This window comes from Aquarana catesbeiana, linkage group LG08 (genome assembly GCF_042186555.1).
Source record: "Aquarana catesbeiana isolate 2022-GZ linkage group LG08, ASM4218655v1, whole genome shotgun sequence".
NCBI classification, from domain to species: Eukaryota; Metazoa; Chordata; class Amphibia; order Anura; family Ranidae; genus Aquarana; species Aquarana catesbeiana.
In genome coordinates, this window is record NC_133331.1 from 165,505,545 (window position 1) to 165,529,741 (window position 24,197).

The following is a 24,197-nucleotide window of genomic DNA, read 5'->3' on the forward strand; positions in this document are numbered from 1 at the left end:
GCGCCTTTTTTTCTTTCTTTTTTTTGCATGTTTGGAGCTTGCCCTAACCTCCCCCACAAGGCTAGCCCTGACACAGACTGTCCTCCCACTATACTGAGATCTTTGGTTAAAGGACTAATTTATGGACTTGTGTAATTATTTGCTTAACTATCTGGTTGCGTCACTACCCAATCCTTTTTGTCATTCAGGGCTATGCTGGTGGTGTAGTATCTACAGAGGGTTAGTAAAATGTACACAGAATTATGCCCTGTACACACGGTTGAACATTGATTGCATTCCGACAACAAAATCCTAGGATTTTTTCCGACAGATGTTGGCTTAAACTTGTCTTGCATACACACGGTCACACAAAGTTGTCGGAAAATCCAATCGTTCTGAACGCGGAGACGTAAAACACGTACGTCGGGACTATAAACGGGGCAGTAGCCAATAGCTTTTGTCTTTTAATTTATTCTGAGCATGCGTGGCACTTTGTGTGTCGGATTTGTGTGCACACGATCGGAATTTCCGACAACGGATTTTGTTGTTGGAAAATTTTATAGCCTGCTCTCAAACTTTGTGTGTCGGGAATTCCGATGGAAAATGTGTGATGGAGCCCACACACGATCGGAATTTCCGACAACAAGGTCCTATCACACATTTTCTATCGGAAAATCCGACTGTGTGTACAGGGCATTAGACAGTTTTCCTGTTCTAACACCGTAATACTGTATTTGTGCCTCCAGCTAGCTCAAAAAGTGGTTACATATAGAAAGCCAATATGCTGCTATGAGCTACTACTTAAAACTTTTTTTTTTTGTGGCATTAGAATACCTGTCTGGTTTTTATTGCTATGTTTGCCCCTATTGGCCGTGTTTATTTTTCATTAAAAGTAAATCTCAAATTTTGTGTTTTTCCCAGAATAGTGGTAAAGGAGAAATCATCCAATGGGGACACTAGTTTTGGTGACAACCAGGGAAGGTATTGCCCCACTTTGGAGTGCTTTCCGCTCACTTGCTGTTTTGGCTATGGGACAGGAAGTAAAGGGAAATCTCCACAAAATGGAAAAATAAAATGTTTCTCTTTACCTCCTACTTTAATAACTGCACTTTTCACTCTCTTTTTGAGTAAGCCTAATCTTAAAATTGAATTTGAACTTTTTTTTAATAGTTTTTGGTATTATAGTTACAGCAACAGAAAACCCTGTTCCTTTGAAGACCGAGCTTGATGAACTTCAGGAAGAAGTTCAGAGAAGGGCCAGGGAGCAGGAAGTACGCTGGAAACGGGAGAAGGAAATTGAGGCCGCCATGGGCTTCAATCCACGACCCCGACGCTTCTTAGACTTGGATGAGTTACAGAATCAGGGTAATGTTCTGCTTTCTATTTATGTATTTGTGTGCCTCTAGGAAACAAGCTACAGTATCGTGGATCTCTGTGTATATGAAATTTGTCCATTGGTTTTTAAATGTTGTTAAATGACTAGCTTTATAGCATGAAATGACTCAGCATTCAACACTTCTAGACATCAAAAAGACCTCAGTAAAAATTGTCTGTAATATTTTATATTAAAAACAGAGGTCTCAGTCACTCACAATTGGAAAATATATTTGAAAGCCACATGCTTTACACCATAACTTCCTTAAAGGGTACGATCAACCTTTACAGAAAAATCTGTAAGGTGAACTTACACTGGACCCCCTCCTCATCCCCCCCCTGTCCCGCTGACCTGGAACCCAGGGATCACATACTAGGAGACTTCGTATAGCCACCTCACCGGTCCGGGGCTTAGAAATCCCCTTGGCTTAATCTCCTAATGAGGTACATATAGAAGCATTTTAATTGGTTGGCGCCGTCACGTGGGCGGCGGCGACCAATCAAAACCCACATAGACTGTCCTGTCACCACAGGCAAAGAGCAGAGAAAGCTTCCGGGATTTCAAATCCCCGAACTGGTAAAGTGGCTATACGAATTGTCAGAACGGGTGATCGCCAGACTCCAGGTTAGCAGGACCAGGTGCGATGGGAAAGGGGGTCCAGTTTGGAGTTCACCTCACAGATTTTCCGTAAAGGTGAATTTACACTTTAAGTGCAGTATTTTGCACTTTGTTGGTTGCCTTTCTCCTATCCCTTGCTTGTTATGAATTGATTTAGTAGTTACCACTTTCTGTTTTTTTTGTCTTTCGAATACCCATGAAAAGACTTTAGCTAACGTGTGAAAGTGTGGCCCTCTCGTGTTTCTGCACCTTTGCAGAAGATGAGGTAGCTTGTAGAAATGCTTGCTCTAAGTTTCTTTGCTGTGCAGGTTTTTGGTGTTATAGTAAGACTCTCTATGTAGGTTTCTTCCGCATCTATGTGCAAATGTTTACAACTAGGCCTAGGTTCACACATATGCGGTTTGGGAAATGCAGCTATTCCTGCGCATTTTCCCACTCCCACTCCGCATCTGCTGCGGGTGTCAATACAAAGTTAACAATGCCTCCAAACGCTATGCAAACACAGTGCAGTTTGCCTGCACCAGATCACATGGTGCAAAACGATAATGCAATGCGATTGCTGTGCGACTACAAAAAAGGTGCCTGCACTACTTTGGTGCAATGTGGTGCAATTTGAGCCCATTCAAAATGAATGGCTTCAAATTGCACCACACTGAATTGCATGTGAATTTTATAGGAATGTGGTGCAATTCCTCTGCGATTCACATGCGGGGTTATAGTGTGAACCAGGGCTAAAAGGCTTCTGTTTTTATTGGGCTAAAAGGAGCCAAAAAGCCCTCCACTCAACCAGAGCAAAGCATAACAGATCCTCCTTCTAGTACAGGTATATTTGTACCTAATATCTACTAAACTGGTGGATGGCTATACTACTAGATGAGCTAATAATGTAATACAACAATTCCAAAAAGGTTGGTAAACTGTGTAAAATCTACATAAAAACAGAATGCAATCAGTTGCAAATCTCATAAACCCATATTTTATTCACAATAGAAAATAGAAAACATATCAAATGTTTAAACTGAGAAATTATACCATTTAAAAAATAAGGTCATTTTGAAATTGCTGACAGCAACACACCTTGAAAAAGTTAGGACAGGGCAACAAAAAGCTGGCAAAGTGGTGTTAACAAGGAAGAGCTGGAAGAACATTTTGCAACTAATTAGGCTAATTGGCAACAGGTCAGTAACATTGATTGGGTATAAAAAGAGCATCTTATCTGCCCATCTTTACCTCTGAGACACTCTGACTCTTGATCTGTGAAAAGCTACCTCTAAAAAGTGTCGAACAATTTTGGAATAATGTTCAGCGCAAAATTGCGAAGACTTTAAAGGGTAACTCCCCTTTGGTAGGGGAAAAAAGGCATAAAAATAATAATATAACATACACAGTTGCTACTTAAGTCATATTGTAATTAAATGTTATTAAAAATTACCTTTCCTTTTCAATGTGCAGTGCTGTAGTTTTCTGTAAAATACAGTGCAATATGGAAACCTAAAGGCATTCTGTACACAGATGTTGTAACCCCCCCCCCCCAGAAATGTAATTTCCTGCTTGTGTGATTTACTTACTGATTTTGCCAGAAGTCCGCACTAAGAGACAAGTCAGATTTTGGGCATCCCCTGCAACAAAAATGTCATTTTTGGCGAGGTACTCCCAAAGGAGAAAAAAAAGCCCATTCTTTTGACATTTTTTTTGGCAGCCAGGGGCGCTGCATCCTCTGGACTAAGGCCCCTTTCACTTGACCATTCTGATCAAGTCTGCCTATCAGTTTTTTCCAGACTTGTGTCCGTTTACACCCACCTAACTGCCTCTGTTCTGATCCAGTCCGCTAAAAACAAACGGAAGGTGATCTGTCGTTCTCCATCTAGGTGGATCAGATTGGAGGAAGTCGTGTGTAAATGGACAGTGGAGTTCGTTTGCTCCTGGCTGTCCATGGGCTCTGTCAATGTTTGCTCTCCAGAGACCTGCCAACCGTCCGCTCTGATCAGCAGGGGATCAGTGGACAGATCCCCTGCTGATCAAAACTGAGTCCATCCTGTGTGAAAGTGGCTTGTTATCAGCACTCGTTTCAAAAGCCTGCATCTCTGATGGTATGTGGTTCATTAGTGAATATGGAATGGGCAGCTTGTACATCTGGAAAGGCACCATCAATTCTGAAAGATCTATCCAGGTTAAATCACATACGTCATCTATGACAACAGCATGGCTTCATAGTAGAAGAGTCCGGGTGCTTAAAGTGTTTGTTACCCCAACATTTCATATTCCTGATATGTGCCTACTGTACCATGCACTTGTATGAGAAAGTATCCTGTTCTCTTTGCTTCCTTTGTGTGAAATCCCTGGTGTTCCTGCTAGTTCCTCTGCTTTCCCATTAAAAACTGACCACACTAAGCAGGAGAACCCACCGTGGTCAGTTTTCTAGCTGTGCTGGGAACTCGGTGTGCTCTCCTCCAATGCTCAGACACACCAGTCCTGACACACCTTCCAGTCCTGACACGCCTCCCCACAGCTCTTATGCAGCTGAGAACAGAGGGAATATGATCACTTATTAAAAAAAAGGGGAAAAAAAGGTATTTTAATTTTTTTTTTTTTTTTTTTAATCTATACAAAAATGTTTTGCTTTTCGTTTCTATTTTAAACTGAATGGGTTGTTTTACAAGGTGATTGTTTACAATCACTTTAACTGTTCTGACTTTTCACCAATAGAAAATATTTGACGCATCTTGAAATAAAAAATAAAAAAAAGATGGCCCAGGACTGTTGAGCAGTTAGAATCTTATATCAGGCAAGAATAGGACAATATTCCTCTCCCAAAACGCAAGCAACTGGTCTTAGTTCCCAGACGTTTACAAATTGTTGTTAAAAGAAGACGGGTTGTTACACCGTGGTAAGCACTGCCCTGTCCTAACTTTTTTGAGACTTGTTGCTGCCATCGATTTTAAAATTACCTCATTTTTATTTTTTAAATGGTGCATTTTCTCAGTTTAAGTATTTAATCTTTTCTATTGTGAATAAAATGTGGGTTTATGAGATTATGTAAATCATTGCATTTTGTTTTATGTACATTTTACACAGCGGAACTGGGCTTGTAGTTTCAGAGTATTTTTTTATCTAAAGCTTAAATGATGTGGCCATGTTTTGTATGCTTGCATGGCAGAATCTGGATTATAATTTTCAACCATCAGGTTCACTCCGACTGCTTAGCATGAAATTGTCCGCTATAAAAAGAATTCAGCAGAGACCATGGTTTTGTTATATCATCACAATCAAATTACAAACAAAGTTACAGTATGTGCTATATTGCTTATTGCTGATCATTTTTCTTTGCAAGACCAATATTAATTAAGACATCTACCACTGTGCGCAACAGTTTCACCTTTTCCCCTTACTTTTGATAACCTGGCTTTATTGTTTCTCGATAATTCTCCCGCTCTACAAGACTCTGGTCAGGCCGCACCTAGAGTATGCTGTCCAGTTCTGGGCACCAGTCCTCAGGAAGGATGTACTGGAAATGGAGCGAGTACAAAGAAGGGCAACAAAGCTAATAAAGGGTCTGGAGGATATTAGTTATGAGGAAAGGTTGCGAGCACTGAACTTATTCTCTCTGGAGAAGAGACGCTTGAGAGGGGATATGATTTCAATTTACAAATACCGGACTGGTGACCCCTCAAAAGGGATAAAACTTTTTCGCAGAAGAGAGTTTACCAAGACTCGTGGCCACTCATTAAAATTAGAAGAAAAGAGGTTTAATCTTAAACTACGTAGAGGGTTCTTTACTGTAAGAGCGGCAAGGATGTGGAATTCCCTTCCACAGGCGGTGGTCTCAGCGGGGAGCATTGATAGCTTCAAGAAACTATTAGATAAGCACCTGAATGACCACAACATACAGGGATATACAATGCAATACTGACACATAATCACACACATAGGTTGGACTTGATGGACTTGTGTCTTTTTTCAACCTCACCTACTATGTAACTATGTAACTATGATGTAGACAGTAACAGAAATGACTTACAGCTCAGTAATGAGCCCTGCAGGCCATCTTTTCAAATTTGTTACCCCCTTTGTAATGTGTGTTTGTGTGTGGAATAATACAATATAATAGCAATAAAATAATTATGTCAGAATGTGGTATGTGAGCTGCCACTGTTATCCTTATCCTTGCTTTATTAAAAAGCGACATTTAATAAATGTGGGCATAGTGACCCACTTTGTGGTAGTTTTTATGTCCAGATACATCTTTATTCTAATATCAAATAAATACATTTTTCATTGATTCAAAGCATTTTGAAGGTCAAACACCCCTTTCATCAGGATTCTTCATCCTAAGATTCTGCACCTGTTGTAGATGCAAGTTTGTCAGCAGCTGTTTCGAGTGCCACTGCTTACCTAGATGTTGACAGCCTGCATGTTTCATTACCAATCTAGTTAGAATTAAAGTGGTTGTAAACCTCAAGCATGAATAATGAAAAAAGCTCATCCTTCCATAGTGTACTTTTCTCTCTCCAGAGCTCTGATTGTCATTTCTCTCAGCTGCCTGGTTCCTCTGTTATCAGCATGACTCAGCTCTGAAACCTTTTCCCGACACTAAAGCCAGCCATACATGTGTCGAATTTCAAACTCATTTTCTTTCAAAAATCGTAGTTATGAATTTTTCGTTCAAATTGGTGGGCCGCAGCAATGGCCGATTTTCGTGCAGCCATCAAATTTGAGTAAAGGAACAAATTTCTAATCAATAATGGGAGAAGGGTGCGAGAAATATAATCGAAAAAGAGAGCACGTGAACTGTGACCTGGAAAGCAAAGAAGATTCCCGGCCACTAAATTTATTTTCTGTAGTAACATTAGGCTTAATTGGTCAAATATCAAAGTCCATGGTCCATACCATTTTCAAGGAGCCATATAGCTGTTAGTAAGAAACAAAATGTAAAGTGTTGCTTTAGAAATGCTTTAATAAGACACTCAATTGCAAGCCTGATATGGGTGTTTTACGCAAATATACTGCAGCAGAAAAGCACGTACAGGCAAATTAACTTACCTGTACGTTGCCCTTTAAGGGGCGGCTTGCGGGCACGTGCCCGCCGGGAGCTCCATGAGCGTGATTGCGGGTCCCACGGACTCGATGTCCGTGGGGATACCCGCGACCGTCTCACGGAGAGGAAGAACGGGGAAATGCTAATGTAAACAAGCATTTCCCCATTCTGCCTAATGACACTGACACTGATCGCAGATCCCTGTAATCGGGAGCGGTGATCAGTGTCGTGTCACACAGAGCCCCTTTCCCCCACAGTTAGAATCACTTCCTAGGTCACACTTAACCCCTACAGCGCCACCTAGTGGTTAACCCCTTCACTGCTAGTCACATTTACACAGTAATCAATGCATTTTTAATCACACTGATCGCTGTATAAATGTGAATGGTCCCAAAATAGCGCTAATAATGTCGCAGTCATGATAAAAATCGCTGATCGCCGCCATTACTAGTAAAAAAAAAAAATTAATAAAAATGCCTTAAAACTATCCCCTAATTTGTAGACGCTATAACTTTTGCGCAAACCAATCAATAAACGCTTATTGCTATTTTTTTTACCAAATATGTAGAATACATATCGGCCTAAACTGAGGACAACATTTTTTTTATATATATTTTTTGGGGCTATTTATTATAGCAAAAAGTAAAAAATAATGCATTTCTTTCAAAATTGTCGCTATTTTTTTGTTTATAGCGCAAAAAATAAAAACCGCAGAGGTGATCAAATACCACCAAAAGAAAGCTCTATTTGTGGGGAAAAAAGCACGTCAATTTTGTTTGGGAGCCACGTCTCACGACCGTGCAATTGTCAGTTAAAGCGACGCAGAGCCGAATCGCAAAAAGTGCTCTGATCTTTGACCAGCCAAATGGTCCGGGGCTTAAGTGGTTAAGGTCATGCTGAGAACACAAAACATATACTGCTTTGTTTTACAAATGTTAAAAGAATAATGGTAAATGTCAGATGTGCTTGGCAGTTGTCTGTGTCCATTGTGGCAGACGCAAGCTTCTCAAAGGAGGAAATAAACATTGATTTGCTAAACAGTTTCTAAGTGGCCCTCTCCAAAATAGCTTTTCAACTTTGCCCCTGTGGCCATAGCAACTATGAGAAAGCTGAGGGAAGGTACTTTTATTTACAGATTTTTGTAAGCTACATAAAAAGCAAATAAGAAATGGATAATTCTCTGTGGCTATTACAGGAAGGAGTGACAGCTTTGAGCGGTCCATGCAGGAGGCAGATTCCGTGTTTGAACAGTCACTGAGGCTGGAGCAGAAGAGTGATTACACTACAGCAATGGCACTGTGTAATGAAGCTATTTGTAAGTAACTCATAACCAATGCCTAAGTCTGCCTTATGTCTTGTTTAACATGGCATGCTTTAACATGTTGTGGCTCAGCTATTGGCTGTAGAAGGTGACCTTTTTGTTTTCTGGTTTTGTTTTTTTTTCAACAGAATCCTTGCAGTTTGCTGTTAACCCAGAATACTCCATTGCTTTGTTATTCCTGCTTTTGTTGCTTTGCCCGTGTTTCTAAAAAAGAGGCTTTGCAGGATGGAAACAGTGCTCTAGGTCACAATTATTTTTCATGTGACAAATGTAACAAAACAGCTCTTTCATCTGGCTGTAACTTGGATCAGAAAGGGCCTTTAATTACTTTTTCCCTCCCAGCTGAAGGTCAGCTATTACTCAGTTACTAGGCCAAATTTATGAAACTGCTGTGGGATTTCACACCATCAGTAGCTTTAGTGCGCCTAAGATCATGAACAGCTTTTATCGAAAATGGTGCTTTACCTGCAGACCCACTCTTTGCCAGAATGCAGAATCGGTCTATTTTCTTGTAAGGGTTACCAGTACATCCTGTGTGCTTGGTATCACTTTTTTTTTTTTTTCCTCTTAGTTCAGCCAAAATTATTTCATTTAAGGTAGATGCTGGGAGTCTAAATCACCTGCTTGGGTGTTACAAGTAGCCCACTGGCTACTTTTATCTTTGTGCCTTGGACACCCTTGCACCTGAGTGCCCAGCTCCACCTATCTACTACTGCCATTACAAAAGAGTCTCAATATCCAGGTTTTACTATAGAATGAAAAAATGCTGTTAAAATCTCTCTTCTGTAGCAAGTGTCAAAAATAACCAGAGTATTTGGAATGAGAGAACGTCACTGGGGTCCCCGAAAAGTCTAGGCAGCTAGCAGGTGATTTTAGCCCCCAGAGTCAAATTATAGATGCCAGGCCTTTGTTCCTATTCTGTGGCTCCAAGGCTATGATGATAACTGATGCATAAAATGTATGCAGGTAAAATGCATATATATATATATATCGGTGCAGCTTTTCTTTCATGGTAAAAGCAGGAGAACAAAGTGTTTAGGATGAACCCTAGTGCAGGCATGTCTTAGTAGTAGACTAGCAGAGCTTGCATAGAATGGTTGAATCTTCATATTCGGTCATGTACATATGTAGACATGTCTGAATGGTCTGATTTTTTTTTTTTTTTTTTTTTTTTAAGGGTCAAAACCTCTGAATTGTTCAGGTGGCAACTGAAAAAGTTGCAAAACCACATCAGTAATTCCCATCTGCAGTTCACTGGAGCCATGCTGGTTCCACTTGATGAGGTTAATATTATTTAGAGAGATTACTGCAGTTAGCGAGAAATCTTTCTTACAGTTTCCTAGAAAGGTTTAGAAAAGTAAAAGCCACATTTTCAACAAAACTGCTGCCTAGAGTACTGTTAGCTAATTATTTATTTTAAGGTTTCTACACACAGGAAAGAACCAACTGCTGAATTTTATTTTACAGAAGTCTGTAAAATCCATTTCAATTTTTTATTTTTTTCCGTCTATTCTAATTGCATACCTCCCAGTGAGATAATGGCCTCCTCGCACTATTTCTTCCTCTATTTACAGTTCTTAAAAATAGATTGGATTAATCTGGGGAAAAAATGATTTGTAATCTCAAATTGCACATGTTGTCAATGTCTGAAAGAACGTTTAGAGAACGGGGCAGACGGTTATCTCACTTTTGTTTTTCCTTTTCCTTATTTTGGAAGGTATGCAATTATTGATGAGCCTGTTCCCACTGCCAGTCAAATTGGTTTCATATCAATTGAGTTATATACATTAACATATTTAGGATGCATTGCTCACATAAATGTTCATTGTTGATGATCTAAACAAAAAAATACATTACTTATTTTCCTCTGTATTGCATGTTCCCATGTTCTGCTCTTTTATGCATCCTGTTTTTCTTTTTTATATTTTGGTTTGTGTGCGTGCATTTGTTTCTGCTATGTTTTTCTTTTGCATTTTAGCTAAATTCAGACTTGCCATGCATGATGCCAGATCTAGTACACACTGCAGAGCCCTAGCAGATAAGAAGTTGCAAATGTGTTTACGAAAAGCACGAAGTCTCCAGGACCACATGCTGCTGCCGGCAATTCCTCAAGCGCTGTCACCAGCTTACTCCTCACCACAAGGGGGAGCTATAAATCAATCTACAAGGTAGCTGCAATGACACTTCCTTTATTAGGAGTAATTCAGTGAAGTTTTTTCCCAAACTTGTCTTCATGTCTCACCAAGAGTGCATGTTTTGCAGGTAACATCACATACGCACAGATAGAGTGCTTGTGTGCGTGTGTGATATCCACAACACTGAAACTGTTGGAGAGACGTGAAGATTTGTTGGGAAACGCTGATCTAGTGAACTGTTGTTCTTAAGCATGGTTTAACATTCATTTAAAGGAAATCTATTCCTGAACTGAAATGTAACTGTTTTTTGGGCAACATAGATGCACAATAAAAAGGCAAATAATTCTTCTCCCAAATTTGCCTTCACAAAAGCAGATATTTGTGCCTGCTTAGGATTTTCTTCACAACCTCAGGTTTATTCATACTGGACTTTCTTTGAAATTCAAGAACATAGTAAGCTGAAACCACAGTAGGTGAAGGTCAGTGGGGTAGCTGTTAAGTGAACCAAAATAAAGCATTATGATGCAATGCTAGAGGAGTACGTTCAAAACCGATTTGGTTTTGATCCATATTGCCTACAGTGCTAGGTGACTTTTACATATTATTTTGCTTCGTTTAGCTTTTCCTTTGAGCAAGAGTCAATAGAAGCATACAAAATCATAAGAAGCACGCTAACCAGTGCTTAGAAACAACATTTGGAGGCTTTTAGGAGCATGCATCTAGACACCATCCTTCCCAAAATGAGCCGGTCACCTCACATGTTTGAGAAGATGGCACGGTACCAGGGGCTAACAGCTCGTGCTAGTCACAGATGAGCAAAGCAACATGTCTCAAAATAATATGAAATTCTCACCAATACTCTAAGATGCTAGGATAAAATGCAGATATTTATTGGAACAAAAACTGCAACTAAAAAAAAATCAGCCCCAGTCTTGGAAAAATTGAGAGGTTTAATAATTTTGATTTCCACAAATCATTATTTCAAAATCTGTCGGATACATTCAATATTCACCAACATATTTATACTGCAACCTATCCATTTCCTTTTCCTCACTTCATTCTTAAAGTCAAGGCAGAGGTATTTTATTTTTGCTTTTAAAAGTGTGTAAAAACAGTCAGAACCACAAGCTTGTATTGCCATCTGTGCCCCTATAAGGCTTAATGTACAGGGGACGTTTTACAACCTCTCCTGAACGATTTAACTTGACAGATGGTAACCATCATTTAAAAACGTCCATTTTGCCGCGTTTACATGCCACGTTTAGCAGCGTTTTTTTTTTTTTTTTTAAATGGTCACAAATGAAAAACTCCTGTAAACGAAACGTGGCTATGCCTCTGAATATCGGTCCTGAACGGATTTTTTTGCTTTACAAAACATGCTTCTAAACTCAACTGCATAGAAAGACTATAAACGACCCTGTGTACATGTACTGATAAGATAACAGTGTAGAGTTCAGGGGCAGCTGAAAAAAAAAATGCCAACTGCTCCTAAACGTCCGTTTACCAGCAGCAGTGTACATAAAGCCTTATGCCCTGTACACAAGGTCGGATTTTCCGACGGAAAATGTGTGATAGGGCCTTGTTGTCGGAAATTCCGACCGTGTGTGGGCTCCATCACACATTTTCCATCGGAATTTCCAACACACAAAGTTTGAGAGCTTGCTATAAAATTTCCCGACAACAAAATCCGTTGACGGAAATTCCGATTGTGTGTACACAAATCCGACTCACAAAGTGCCACGCATGCTCAGAATAAATTAAGAGACGAAAGCTATTGGCTACTGTCCCGTTTATAGTCCCAACGTACGTTCAGAACGATCGGATTTTCCGAAAACTTTGTGTGAATGTGTGTATGCAAGACAAGTTTGAACCAACATTCGTCGGAAAAATTCCATGGATTTTGTTGTCGGAATGTCCGATCAATGTCCAACCGTGTGTATAGGGCATTAGTGTTATTTTGTCTATTCCATTCTGTGTATCACTAGAGCAAATCATTAGATCATGCCAGTCAGGAAAGCAGAATGCAAAAAACCTAATAAAAACTAAAAAACGATGTTCTAACCCTTCTACACTCAGAAAAATGCCACCACTTCTGTGCTTGTTGCACCATGTCACTGGAACAGGAAGCAAGGTTAACTCTTCCAGACAGGGACACCACAAAAGACTTCACACGTACAGGGCCAGTTCACACCTTAGAAACGTCCAGATGCTTTTCTGCATGCTCAGTTTTGACGGGTTCCAGTGCATTTTTGTTGCAGTCCAATGCATTTTTTTCCCCTCTTTTTTTCTTAACCTTAAATAAGGATGTGTGTTTTTGGTGCATTCCAGTGCGTATTTTGTTGCGTTTTACTGCGATCCAGTGCAGGAAAAATGCAGCGTGGTCTACTTTTTTTTTTTTTTCTGGAACTGAAACGCACTGGAACTGCAAGCACTGGTGTGAAATATGCCATTAAAAAACATATAACCTACTTTCCATGCGTTTTTGATGCAGAAAAAAAACGCACTGGACTGCATGTGGTGTGAACTGGCCCAAAGTCCAACTAGAGCTCCAAAAGTTTTTGAATGATTAATCAATTTTATGGCAGAAAAAAAAACATGCGTTTCAAGGGCCAAACAGACTCCCCCCTCATCAGGGCTTAGGAATTTTGACTCTGCTTAAATGGACCCAAGTAAGCAGATACCAAGTAGATCTGCACTGTAATTTACTGCTTGGAACGGTTTTCAGAAGGGCAGTTTAAGCCAGTGTTAATAAGTACAGATTTTTTTTTTTTTTTTTTGCTGGCTACTGTTAGGGAAAATAATCCTGCACAAGGCCTCCAGTTCCCTGGTTTTGTTTTTTGTTTTTTTTTTTTAATATATAATAGGGATAATAGTTAACAGAGACATAGTCTATGTTTTACCAGTTTAAACTCATCCTATTAAATCACTAAAAAACCTTTATAAAACACTTCTTAGTAATGGCTGCTATAGTTTCCTTTTCAACCCTTCTTCTATTTTCATCTGGTCATCCAGCCAGTAGGTCTGTTGTTTTTCAACAGAAAAGCTGTCTTGCAGTTACAGGAATGAGACAAGACCATATAACGCTAGAAGGGGTACCGAAAATGATTAGCTTTTATATATAAAACCTTTTATCCTTTAAAGGAAAAAAAACTGCTGTAATGATTATGAAGTGTGAGCTGGAGTTCAGTTTTTTGCTTGTTAGTGTATCTAATGCCCCGTACGCACGGTCGGACATTGATCGGACATTCCAACAACAAAATCCTAGGATTTTTTCCGACGGATGTTGGCTCAAACTTGTCTTGCATACGCACGGTCACACAAAGTTGTCGGAAAATCCGATCGTTCTGAACGCGGTGACGTAAAAACACGTATGTCGGGACACTAAACGGGGCAGTAGCCAATAGCTTTCATCTCTTTATTTATTCTGAGCATGCGTGGCACTTCGTGCGTCGGATTTGTGTACACACGATCGGAAATTCCGACAACGGATTTTGTTGTCGGAAAATTTTATATCCTGTTCTCAAACTTTGTGTGTCGGAAAATCCGATGGAAAATGTGTGATGGAGCCTACACACGGTCGCAATTTCCGACAACAAGGTCCTATCACACATAAGTCTACTAGTACCTCTAACATTCCCTACAAGATTGACAATGCTGCTGTCCAACTCTGCCCCCTGTGCCCCATCATCCAGAGTGGTGTCTGTATAATATAGGAGGTGTGTTGCTGGGCAAATCATCAGGTAAAAACTAAAAAAAAAGAAAACTAGTGCAGACACCACATCTAATGATTGGTAAGCTGCAATATTTTACATTTCTGGTTTTGGGTTTAATACCACTTTAACTATTATGTTAGTATTATAATATAATGAGGCCGTATGCAAGATTCATTTTCTGCCTTAATTGGATGTTGTGACAGAGGGATGTCCTTCTGTGCACCAGCATCGACTTTTTGTGGCTGACGAGGGAGACTGTTGAGCAGGTATACATTTTATTCACTCAACTACTGTTAAGGTTGACTTCAGGAAAGGATAGACTTGAGTCCATGGTTATAACCCTAACTTTAGCATCTCAAATTCTCAAATGCTAATTGCAAGAATACCAAAATAAATATATATGGACAAATATATACATATTGGGTTTTGTGTTTAATACCACTTTAACTATTATGTTAGTAATATATATATATATATATATATATATATATATAGTATAATAATAATAATATATTATTATTATTGTTATATTATATTTGAAAACTACAGAATTTAATCTGAGCATTTAGCACCTGTCACATGCCTTTTTTTCTAAATCAAACAATCATATTGATGATCTTTAACTCCCAATTTATTACAAAAATACATTTCAGAAAAATTTTGTCAGTAAAGCTGTAGAAAACCGTGCCCTTCCAAACATTTGCTAGTGAAGCCCATGTGTTCTTCATTAATCCTGTTGCAGCTTGGTTGTATTGTTGTTATTTGCATTGTGTTCAAAGTTGTAAAGGCTTAACTAATTTTAGCTGCTAAATGTTGTGTCATACATATTTAGATTTCTCAATTACATTCAGTGTGATTAAAAAAAAACATCCAGTAATGGGAAAGACTTCTTGTAGGACTGTCTGTTCCTTAAACTAGTTGAAAGAATGGCTTTTGAATTTTGTCTGAAGAACCATCACTGTTGCCTCATTACATACGGTTTGATTTTACTACTTTTTTTTTCCGGTACAGGTTTACATTTGACCGCAGTTTAACAATACAGACTTTCCATTAAAGTAACATTGAAAGTCACCCTGTCAGCATGAGGCCACCTTGTATGTGCAAGCATACCTGTAGCGAGAGGGATAATACTTGCCTTTCGGATGGCCGGTTTATGAAATGCCTCCTCTTTTCTGCTTCCTGGCTGCTGCAAGTTTTCAACCAATCAGTGGGAGAAACCACAGCGTGTGGCAGGGGAGCAAATAATCCATACCCGAAAGTGTGGAATAGTTGCAGTGGCGGGGGGACAGCAAAGAGACACCATTTCAACAGACAGCTGGAAAAGTAAGCATATTTCCTCTTCTTTAACCCCATGCAAAAAAGCAACATACCCGTACGTTGCTAGACTTCAAGTGGTTATACCGGGACTGCAGTTGCAGGCATCATCCCGGTACCATTTTTTTAGAGCCGGCGGTCGACTCTCTTGTAAAAGCAATCCTAGCTGCCAAGTAGTCGGCTGTACCAAGGTCTTCGGTCCCACCTGGAGTCCTGAGCGACCAGCCGGAGCTTCCGTCGGCTGATCATAGAGCCCAGCAAACACCCGATCAGCTTTGTTGGGCTCTATGATATAGTAGCCCGGAATTGATGACATCACTTCACTTCTGGATTATCAGATGTAAACGGTGCCATTTTAAAAAATCAAAAGCATTTGATCTCACCGATCTTGTTGTGATCAAATGATCTTAAGTGCAGAGGGAGGGATTTGGGGTCTTATAGACCCCTGATTTCTCCATAAAGTCTACCTGTAATGTCCCTATTGTTGTCGCAAGGGATTTACATCCCTTGTGACAGCAATAAAAGTGATAAAAAAAAAGAATTTAATGAGATAGTATGACAAAAATGTAAAAAGAAAAGTAAAGTGCCCTCGCCCCTGTACTCATTCGCAAAGGCGAATGCACATGTCGGGCCCGCATGCACTCAATCAGCAATCGTCCCACACCTGTGGGGGTATGACCGCAAACATCAGATCATGGGCAGTAATTCTAGCACTAGACCTGTCCTGTGTAAATCTAAAGTGGTAACCTGTAAAGGCCTTAAAAGCGTCGCCTATGAATAGTAACATTTATGTCATTTTTCACCATTGCTCGGTCATGCACAATTTTAAAGCGTGACGTATTTGATATCTATTTACTCTGCGTAACATCTTTTATATTTTATCAAAAAATTGGGTTATGTATTGAGTTTTTATGGATTAAGATTCAAAAAAGTGTATTTTCCCCAAAGAATTGCGCTTTGAAAATCTGCTGCGCAAATACTGTGTGACGCAAAAAATTGCAAAACCCACCATTTTATTCTCTAGGGCAGTAATGGCAGAACCTTGGCACCCCAGATGTTTTGGAACTACATTTCCCATGATGCTCATGCACTCTGCAGTGTAGTTGAGCATCATGGGAAATGTAGTTCCAAAACATCTGGGGTGCCAAGGTTCGCCATCACTGCTCTAGGGCCTCTGCTTTAAAAAAATTATATGTAATGTTTGGGGGTTCTAAGTCATTTTCTATAAAAAAAAATACAGATTTTTAAATGTAAACAAAAGTGTCATAAAAAGGCCCTGGAGGTCAAGTGACTAAAGGTTATGTTACACTAGTGTTGCTTTCTGAAGAGTGACTCACGTTTGCATCGTTTTTCAGAGAGCATTTGACAGAAAATAAGGAGTTTTAGCGCCTCCTCATCACCTGTTTTAACCCCATGTTTTTGCAGGGTTCCCTGTTTAGTTGAATGGGTCAGATTCAACAGGTAGTACTGCCTGTTGAACATGACAGTAGGGATAATTTGTGCTGCACCGTGATGCAAAGCACCTAGGCTGCCATTGTCGCATAAGGGGGAGCGGTTGGGGTCGATAAAAACATAAGTGTAAATGAGGCCTCACATGTATGCTTTTACATATAAATTGATCCTGTGCTGACTGAGTCATGTAAGAACAGTAAAGGTATTTACCCAAATGGCCTACAAGATATCTTTCCTCATATTTCTTTCCTAGTCAGTACAGATTAAGTAAATAATATGCCCAATACGTTTAATTGCAGTGACCAGACTATCTCGGACAAAATTCCAATGAAGCGACAGACAATGCCGGAGACAAACACAAAGGAGGACTTCACATCTACTCCATTAACACACTTGTTCGCCTCTAGCCATGAGTTGCTTCCTTCGTCTGCTGAGTCTTCCAGCTTGTCACCTTCTGAGCATTGCCCATGTAGCAAGACATTTTCAAACTATCGTGCTCCTACAGATCCTATTTCCCCAGAGAGTTCCTCAACTTCTGTACAGTGCACGGCTGATAAAATGGTGAGGACAGATGATTCTAGCCCAGATCCTCATAACAAAAAGCCTAGGGGTGAACGAAGTAACAATGGAAGTCCTGATAATGGTAAGGTGGCTGAGGAGCATGAAGCTAAAGATGGTCTCCTTACTCTCAGGAAGATGAAGCTGAATGGCATTAAATCTGGCTCTTTACCATCATTACTATTTCCATGGGCACGACGCACACAAGTGCAGTCTCCGGACAGAAGCAACCCACCGAGTTATTGTCACAAATCTGTCAGCACAGAAATTCATGTAAGTGAAGACAAAGTTGGATCCTCCAGTGTCGCTTCAGTATCTCCAGCTGGTTCGACGGGTTTCACCATTCAACCAGGCAATGTGTCATCTAGAACAAATAGCCAGGATACCTTATTAGATAGACACTCTGAGTTGAATATCTCTGAGCCGAGCAAAGTTGAGGCACCTAAAAGTAAAGGGCTAGTACGCTCACTGGCAGAGCAGTTCCAAAGGCTGCAAGGGGGTTCACCAAAGAGAAGTAGTTTTGGTGTAAATTTTACAGGAATTGACAGTTTTGAGCAGAAACCTTCAGTTGGGGATCATATTCAAGATTCTTTAAATCGTTTAGATACCGAGTCAAATCCGCAACCTCTGATTAGCCAAGAGAACAAATCAGTCAGCACAGATCAAACAAGCACTTCCCCAGAATCTGATGATGGCTTTTGCAATCTCAATGGATCGAGTTTGCATCACCTAAGTAACCAAAATGACGAGTCATTTAAGGAACTGCAACTAGAGGCTGACTCTAGTAACCATGGGAAGTTTTACTACAAAGCAGGGAAGAAGGTGAAATTTGGAAGCACTGTCCATTTGCCTGCCTCTCTGCCCACTAACCAGTGGGTTGATAATGTCAGTCGATATTACAGTCCACAAATGGATGGTACAAATGTGGAACACCGTGCTCATCCAAGTTTGTCCCCTGGTCCAAAGCCTGTAAGATATGGTTTATCCAAGAGCTCCCTTGATTTACACCAGGAGTGGAAGCAGGATTTTAAGCAAGAGATTTCTGAACTGGATGCCTTGTATAACAGCAGCCTGCAGTCTTGCCCAGGCAATAGGAATATGCAGTGGAGAGCTGAGCATGCAAGAGAGACATTTGGAAAACCATGTGAGTGCATTTACCCACTTATTTCATCTGATCTGTAAATTTAATGGATGATGATTGCAGAATTATGGTTACACAGTTAGGTAACAAATTGTTAAAGGGATGCACTTAATTCCTATATATGTGCATTGCAACTCTTTCACAATAAATTAAATTTTCAGACTCTATAATTGTCCAGTAATGAAGGTTTCATTGGTTTTAAAGCAGCATTGAACTGTTTTAGGCTAGCATCTTATGATAGGTGAAAATTATATCCCCTTTTCTGCCACAGAAACAACTGTTTTGTGTTGTCCTCTGCTTGCTAAATGTACAAATCATGTGATTAGGGTCCCAGTGGCTTAAGAATAATGTACTGCCTTGTTAGGCCTCAATCACAGTCAGTGAACTCCAATTAGCAGTACAGTTTCAAAAATTACTTAAATGTGAGAAATACTAACTACAACGCCTTAAATTTATAAAAAAAAAAAAAAAGTGCTCACATAATCTCTGTTCCCAACTCAGTAAGGGTCTTGGAGAGATGGGGGCAGAGAAACAGCACTCCACTGATCTTCTCAGTGAATGCCTGTGCAGGGAGTCATATGAGCACAAGTCTGACCATTTGAGGACAGGCAGACTGTGCTCCCAGCACTGACAGAAAACTGACCACCCTGAGATGGATGTACTTTCATGCTTAGTGTGGTCTGTTGGAAATAGGAAAGCAAGGGGACTACACTAGCAGATTTAGATGAACCTGACTAACAATGCATTCTGTGCACTAGGTTAAAAAACCTGTCTCCTCCACCTTGCCTAAATACTTACAGGTAACTGAGTTCTGTATAGATCTAGCGCTGTGCCCGGATGCCCGTCTTCTCTTGCTGCTCTCACAATCTTGGCTGAGAGCAGCAAGAGCCATTGGCCCCTGCTTCTGGTCATCAAATCCTGTAAGAAGGGAGTGGAGTGTGGGGCTGAGCCACGCTGTGTGTGTCTGCGGACACACACAGCCTGGCACGGGAGGAAGCCCACATGCGTGCCACCATAGGAAGCAGCTTCCTAGAAGAGGAGAGGAAGAGGAGGAGCTGAGAGCGCTGGTGGGGGACCCTAGAAAAAGAGTTTTTGGGTGGCTCTGTGTAGTGCCATTGAGCAGGTAAGTTTAACATGTTTTTTATTTTTAATAAAAAAGAGCCTTTAGCCTTTAATGCTTGATGACTAGAGTATTATCATTGAGGTTTGGTGTCTCTCATGGGGAACCATTAAAGTGCATGTCTGGGCAAAAAACAGATCATTACAACTATCCAATACATGCATTTTCCCCAGTGATATGTCTCTTTTAAAAAGATGCCAATACAGAAAAAAAATTGTTGACCTTGCTAGCAATCCAGTGAATTCCTAACTTTGTGTAATGAGCTGACGATGCCTGAGCTGCCTCTGCTGCACTGAAATCCCAAGCAATGTTGTCAGCTCTGTCTAGTTCTCCCCTGCTGGACTATAGAACCTCATCTCTGTCATTGGAGGAATGTTCTATAGTTGAGCAGGGGAGTATTGGACAAGGCTTGTGACACTGCTTTAGGTTTTACAGTTGCTTCTCAGTCCCCGATTTCACCCATGGGTAGAACTATAGGTGAAATCTAATATTAGGCCACTTTCACACTGAGGCGCTTTACAGGCGTTTTAGCACTAAAAATAGCGTCTGCAAAGCGCCTCTCCTGTCACTCCAGTTTGAGAGCCTGAGTGCTTTCACACTGAAGCGGTCCTGCAAGCAGTATCTTTGAGGCGGTTTAGGAGCTTACACACTGCTCCTAAAATGCCTTGCCCATTGAAATCAATGTGCAGCGCTGCCGAAGCGCCTGCAAAGCGCACTTTTAACCCCTTTGGTTGGGTTAAAAGCGCAAAGTGCCGCTTAAACAGCGATAAAGCAGCGCTTTACTGCTACTGCCCCCACCGCCTCAATGTGAAAGTGCCCTTACAGCTCTAGGTCTTCTAGCTATGGGAAAGGGTCACACATATGCATTGTATGTCCCTTTTTGTTTGTTTTATTTTAAATAAACACTAACAAACTTTGGCTAAAAGGTTTACTCCCTTGACAATTGTTTAGTTCATTTTTTGTGATTCTCTCAATCAGTTTTGGACAATACATCTGCGAGAAAGCAAGTCGCTGGCCGAGGTTTGTCACGAACTCCAACAGCAGAGATAGAGCGTAGTCTCTGTGGTACCACACACTCACCTGTGTCTAAGGTAAAGGGAAAATAATTGACTGACGAGTCAGTGACAAAAGGGGTCTGTGCTGTGAATTCTTTACTATTGCTTTTTCTACAAACTAATCCTAAATATACAATGTCTTGTCTATAAACAGAGCAAGATAACTTTGCACTAGATATGGCTTTAATGGGACAAGACAGATCTTCCTTGTCCATTGAAGGTCACAGGAAGTCTTTAACCTTCAGGTAGTACTGCTGTCTACAGGATGATTGTATGCTGGCAAACAAAAAAAAAAAAAAAAAAAAAAAAAAAAAAGATGTAACCCAGCCTAGAATAACCCCTCCCTCTACCAGCATGCCTCAGTTTTTTTTCTAGTATCCTAGGAGGATGGACATCTGCTGTGTTTAGACTAACAAACTTTTTTTGCTAGCACGCTTTTTTCTTTGCTTTTTCTTTCTTCAATCAAGGCACTACGATTGCAGCTTTTTAGCATGGTCGTCCTCAGCCAGGACATGTGGGAGGATAACCTGAAAGTGACTTTTAGGTGCTTCGTTCTGCATATGGCACTTTCCAGACTCCAGGCTCATTCACACTTAGACATGTATAAAAATGCTTGAAAAATAGTTGTGCATTCACATGCATTTTTATGTGCAGTAATGCGCATTTTAACACGTGTTGACGTGGTTTTTATGCATGTTAAATCGTTATTCTATTGCTAGTTATTTTCCCTGACATCACATCCTTTTTCTGTTGGTTGAGAGAAGGAGTGAAAGAGAAGAGGAAAATAGGCACAAACGCCTTTTTGTTTTTGGATAGTCATTGGCAAACAGGGTGTCTTCGGTGCAGCAAAATGCAGGTCACCACAGTATGTGTGAACAGGGCCCTAAATTGATTGTAAACTTTTTTTTCCCACAAGTCAATCCAGGTGGACGTCATATGATCGCGCTGCGGCGCGATCTGTCACTGGCTGTGTCCATCGGACACAGCCAATGACTGATCGGTGTACCAGCTTGCTACCGGTACCATGTGAATGATGTGATCAATCACAGCAGATCACATGACAATTGTAAACAATGGATGGCTTTTTTTCATGCTATCCATTGTGTGCAATTGTGTTGCTAGTTGTGATTGGTCACAGTGATCACATGGTACAGACAGGGCCAATCACAGCCCATCTGTACCATACGATTAGCTGTGGCCAATCACAACTTATCACAACAAAACACACTGAATCCGTTTCATTTAGTAAAAATGGTTGCTCATACCAGTGACATTTACTGGTATAAACAATCGTAATATGTAAAAAAAAAAAAAAATCCCGATCGCTTCACCAGAGTAGTACAGTGTTACTATGGTAACACCGTATTGCTCTGGTCACAGTGTGTGTAATGTTTTTTTTATAAAAAAGAGTTTTTGTTAATTTCAGTATTTTTGTATGTTGGCCCCTGCGATTACACCCACCCTAAATGTTAGGGCAGCACCTCCTCGATACTAATACTTTGTGGGGATCCCCGGACCAACTATTTTTTGGTATGTATGGCCAGCCTTTGAAATATAACAATAATTTGCACCCATAATTCAAAATACAGAAAGAGAATAGGTCTGCCACTTATCAAACTTCTTGTGTGTACCTACAGGTCACTCAAGTAAGGGACCAAAGCAGGGATAACGAAGATGATGAACTGTACAGTGCAGAGAACTTTCGGCGGCTTGCACGGAGCCTCAGCGGAACAGTAATCTCTAGCAGAGAAGAGACTTTGGTCTCTTCCCACAGTTTTGTAAGTACCATAGCACTCTTTTCCATGAAATGTTTGCAAACATTTTGGCTTATCTCCGTGTTACACTGAGCGATATTTCCTACATGAAGAAATCAAATCATCTTCCAACCTTTTCTGCACTGAGCTGCTAACTCTGGTGGGAAAGACAGCTGACATCATGATGTTTGCCATCTGTATTTTTCCTATGTCAGCCAAGTTACATGTGGTGTTTGAAACTATACAAAGAAAAGTTTTTGCAAAATTCAAAGCAGAATTTTTTTTTTTTTTTGTTCCAGCAATCTGAAAAAGTTAAAAATGTTGCATGCATGCACTTTTACAAAATAATCGGGCATATTTGTAAAGCAGTGAATGTAATTTCCACTTAACATTCATTCAACAGTGTCATTTTGAAATGCATGCACCTGGAAGGTTAACCTGCAGTGAATGTTTAGTGAATTTTAAATTGACTTTACAAATGTGTCTTGGGGTTTTCCAGAAGGTCTTCTAGCTGTTGTGAATGCACAGTAGTGCGTGGCCTGGGATTCTCTGTGTTCTCTTGGCTTTGGCCCTCTCAGTCCTGTCCTGTGTTCTCCCTTCTCATTTGTTGAAAGCTGTTATTTTTTTTTAAACAAGAAGTGGCTGATCAAAAAGTATGACAGAGGAAGAATAACACAACACTATTGCATAGTCCTTTCCTGGAAAAGAATAAAAAAAGTGTTAATAATTACTGATTACATCACTTCCCTCAATTGGAAGCACTGCATTTATCAACTCACACTAATGCTGACAGACTCTTAACAAATGGCATATGGATAATGCAACAGAGAACAAGGGTTTGCAAGTATGCATGCTTGCACAATTTTTAATTTGCAATTTTGAGTGTTTGCTTAAAAAATTACTCTAGTTCTGCTTTAAGGATTCATTTCCCCATCTGTTTGTATGTCTATTTTAGCTGTATTTCTGAGGTAGAAATACTTGTTTACCAATTTAAAAAAAAACATTTTAGAGAAAACTGCATTTCTTTATCCTTCATTAGGGGATACAGGTTTAATTCTGATAGAAAAAGTATTATATTGCTGTCTAGAGGAGATTGGACACTAGCAAACAAAGCTGTTAGCCAGATACAACACCTCCCACTCCCATCAAGCTTTAGTTTTTTTTTTTTGCTAGTGTTTTAGGAGAATGGAAATCTTTTCCCCCCTGAGAGTAGCAACACCCTTTCTACAACATTTTCAATTGCTGTCAAGATTCACTTGTTCTGTTCTTCTCAAGATATCTCATTTACTACAGTGCCAAAGAGGTAATTTATGCAGTTCTCTGGATTGGCTGATCCTCAGCATAGCCTTGCAGGCTGTACCTAGAGCCCAACATGCTGAAGATGCAGGGCCAGCCTATAATATAACCCTAGGGCACTCTCACAGGCACCTGGTCCTCTGTGTGAGTCAGGAACAGAGCACTTTTACAGGTTCAGGGACACGGTACACCCACTGGTGAAACTCTGTCCATAAACACTTCTTAGGGAGTATGTCCACTGGATGGGCAAAGGCTTCCTGGATTTTGCCTGGCACTTTCTAGCTCGCCTGCATTGTGAGGTCTTCAGGGCATCTTCTGGACTGCCACTGTG

The 24,197-nt window shown here is 40.3% G+C and overlaps 1 protein-coding gene across 7 annotated transcripts in view; it reads left to right on the forward strand.

Annotated features, from left to right (window-relative positions):
• Positions 1-24,197, forward strand: part of USP54 (ubiquitin specific peptidase 54) — a 249,867-nt gene that overhangs the window by 200,015 nt on the left and 25,655 nt on the right. For 6 of the 7 annotated variants that reach the window (XM_073596689.1, XM_073596684.1, XM_073596691.1 and 3 more), the window contains 6 exons: positions 1,165-1,344; positions 8,203-8,322; positions 10,307-10,496; positions 17,242-18,644; positions 20,740-20,852; positions 22,454-22,594. In XM_073596689.1, coding sequence (XP_073452790.1) covers positions 1,165-1,344; positions 8,203-8,322; positions 10,307-10,496; positions 17,242-18,644; positions 20,740-20,852; positions 22,454-22,594 — 2,147 coding nt within the window. The remainder of the gene's footprint in view (positions 1-1,164; positions 1,345-8,202; positions 8,323-10,306; positions 10,497-17,241; positions 18,645-20,739; positions 20,853-22,453; positions 22,595-24,197) is intronic. The other variant, XM_073596688.1, reaches the window with a different exon arrangement.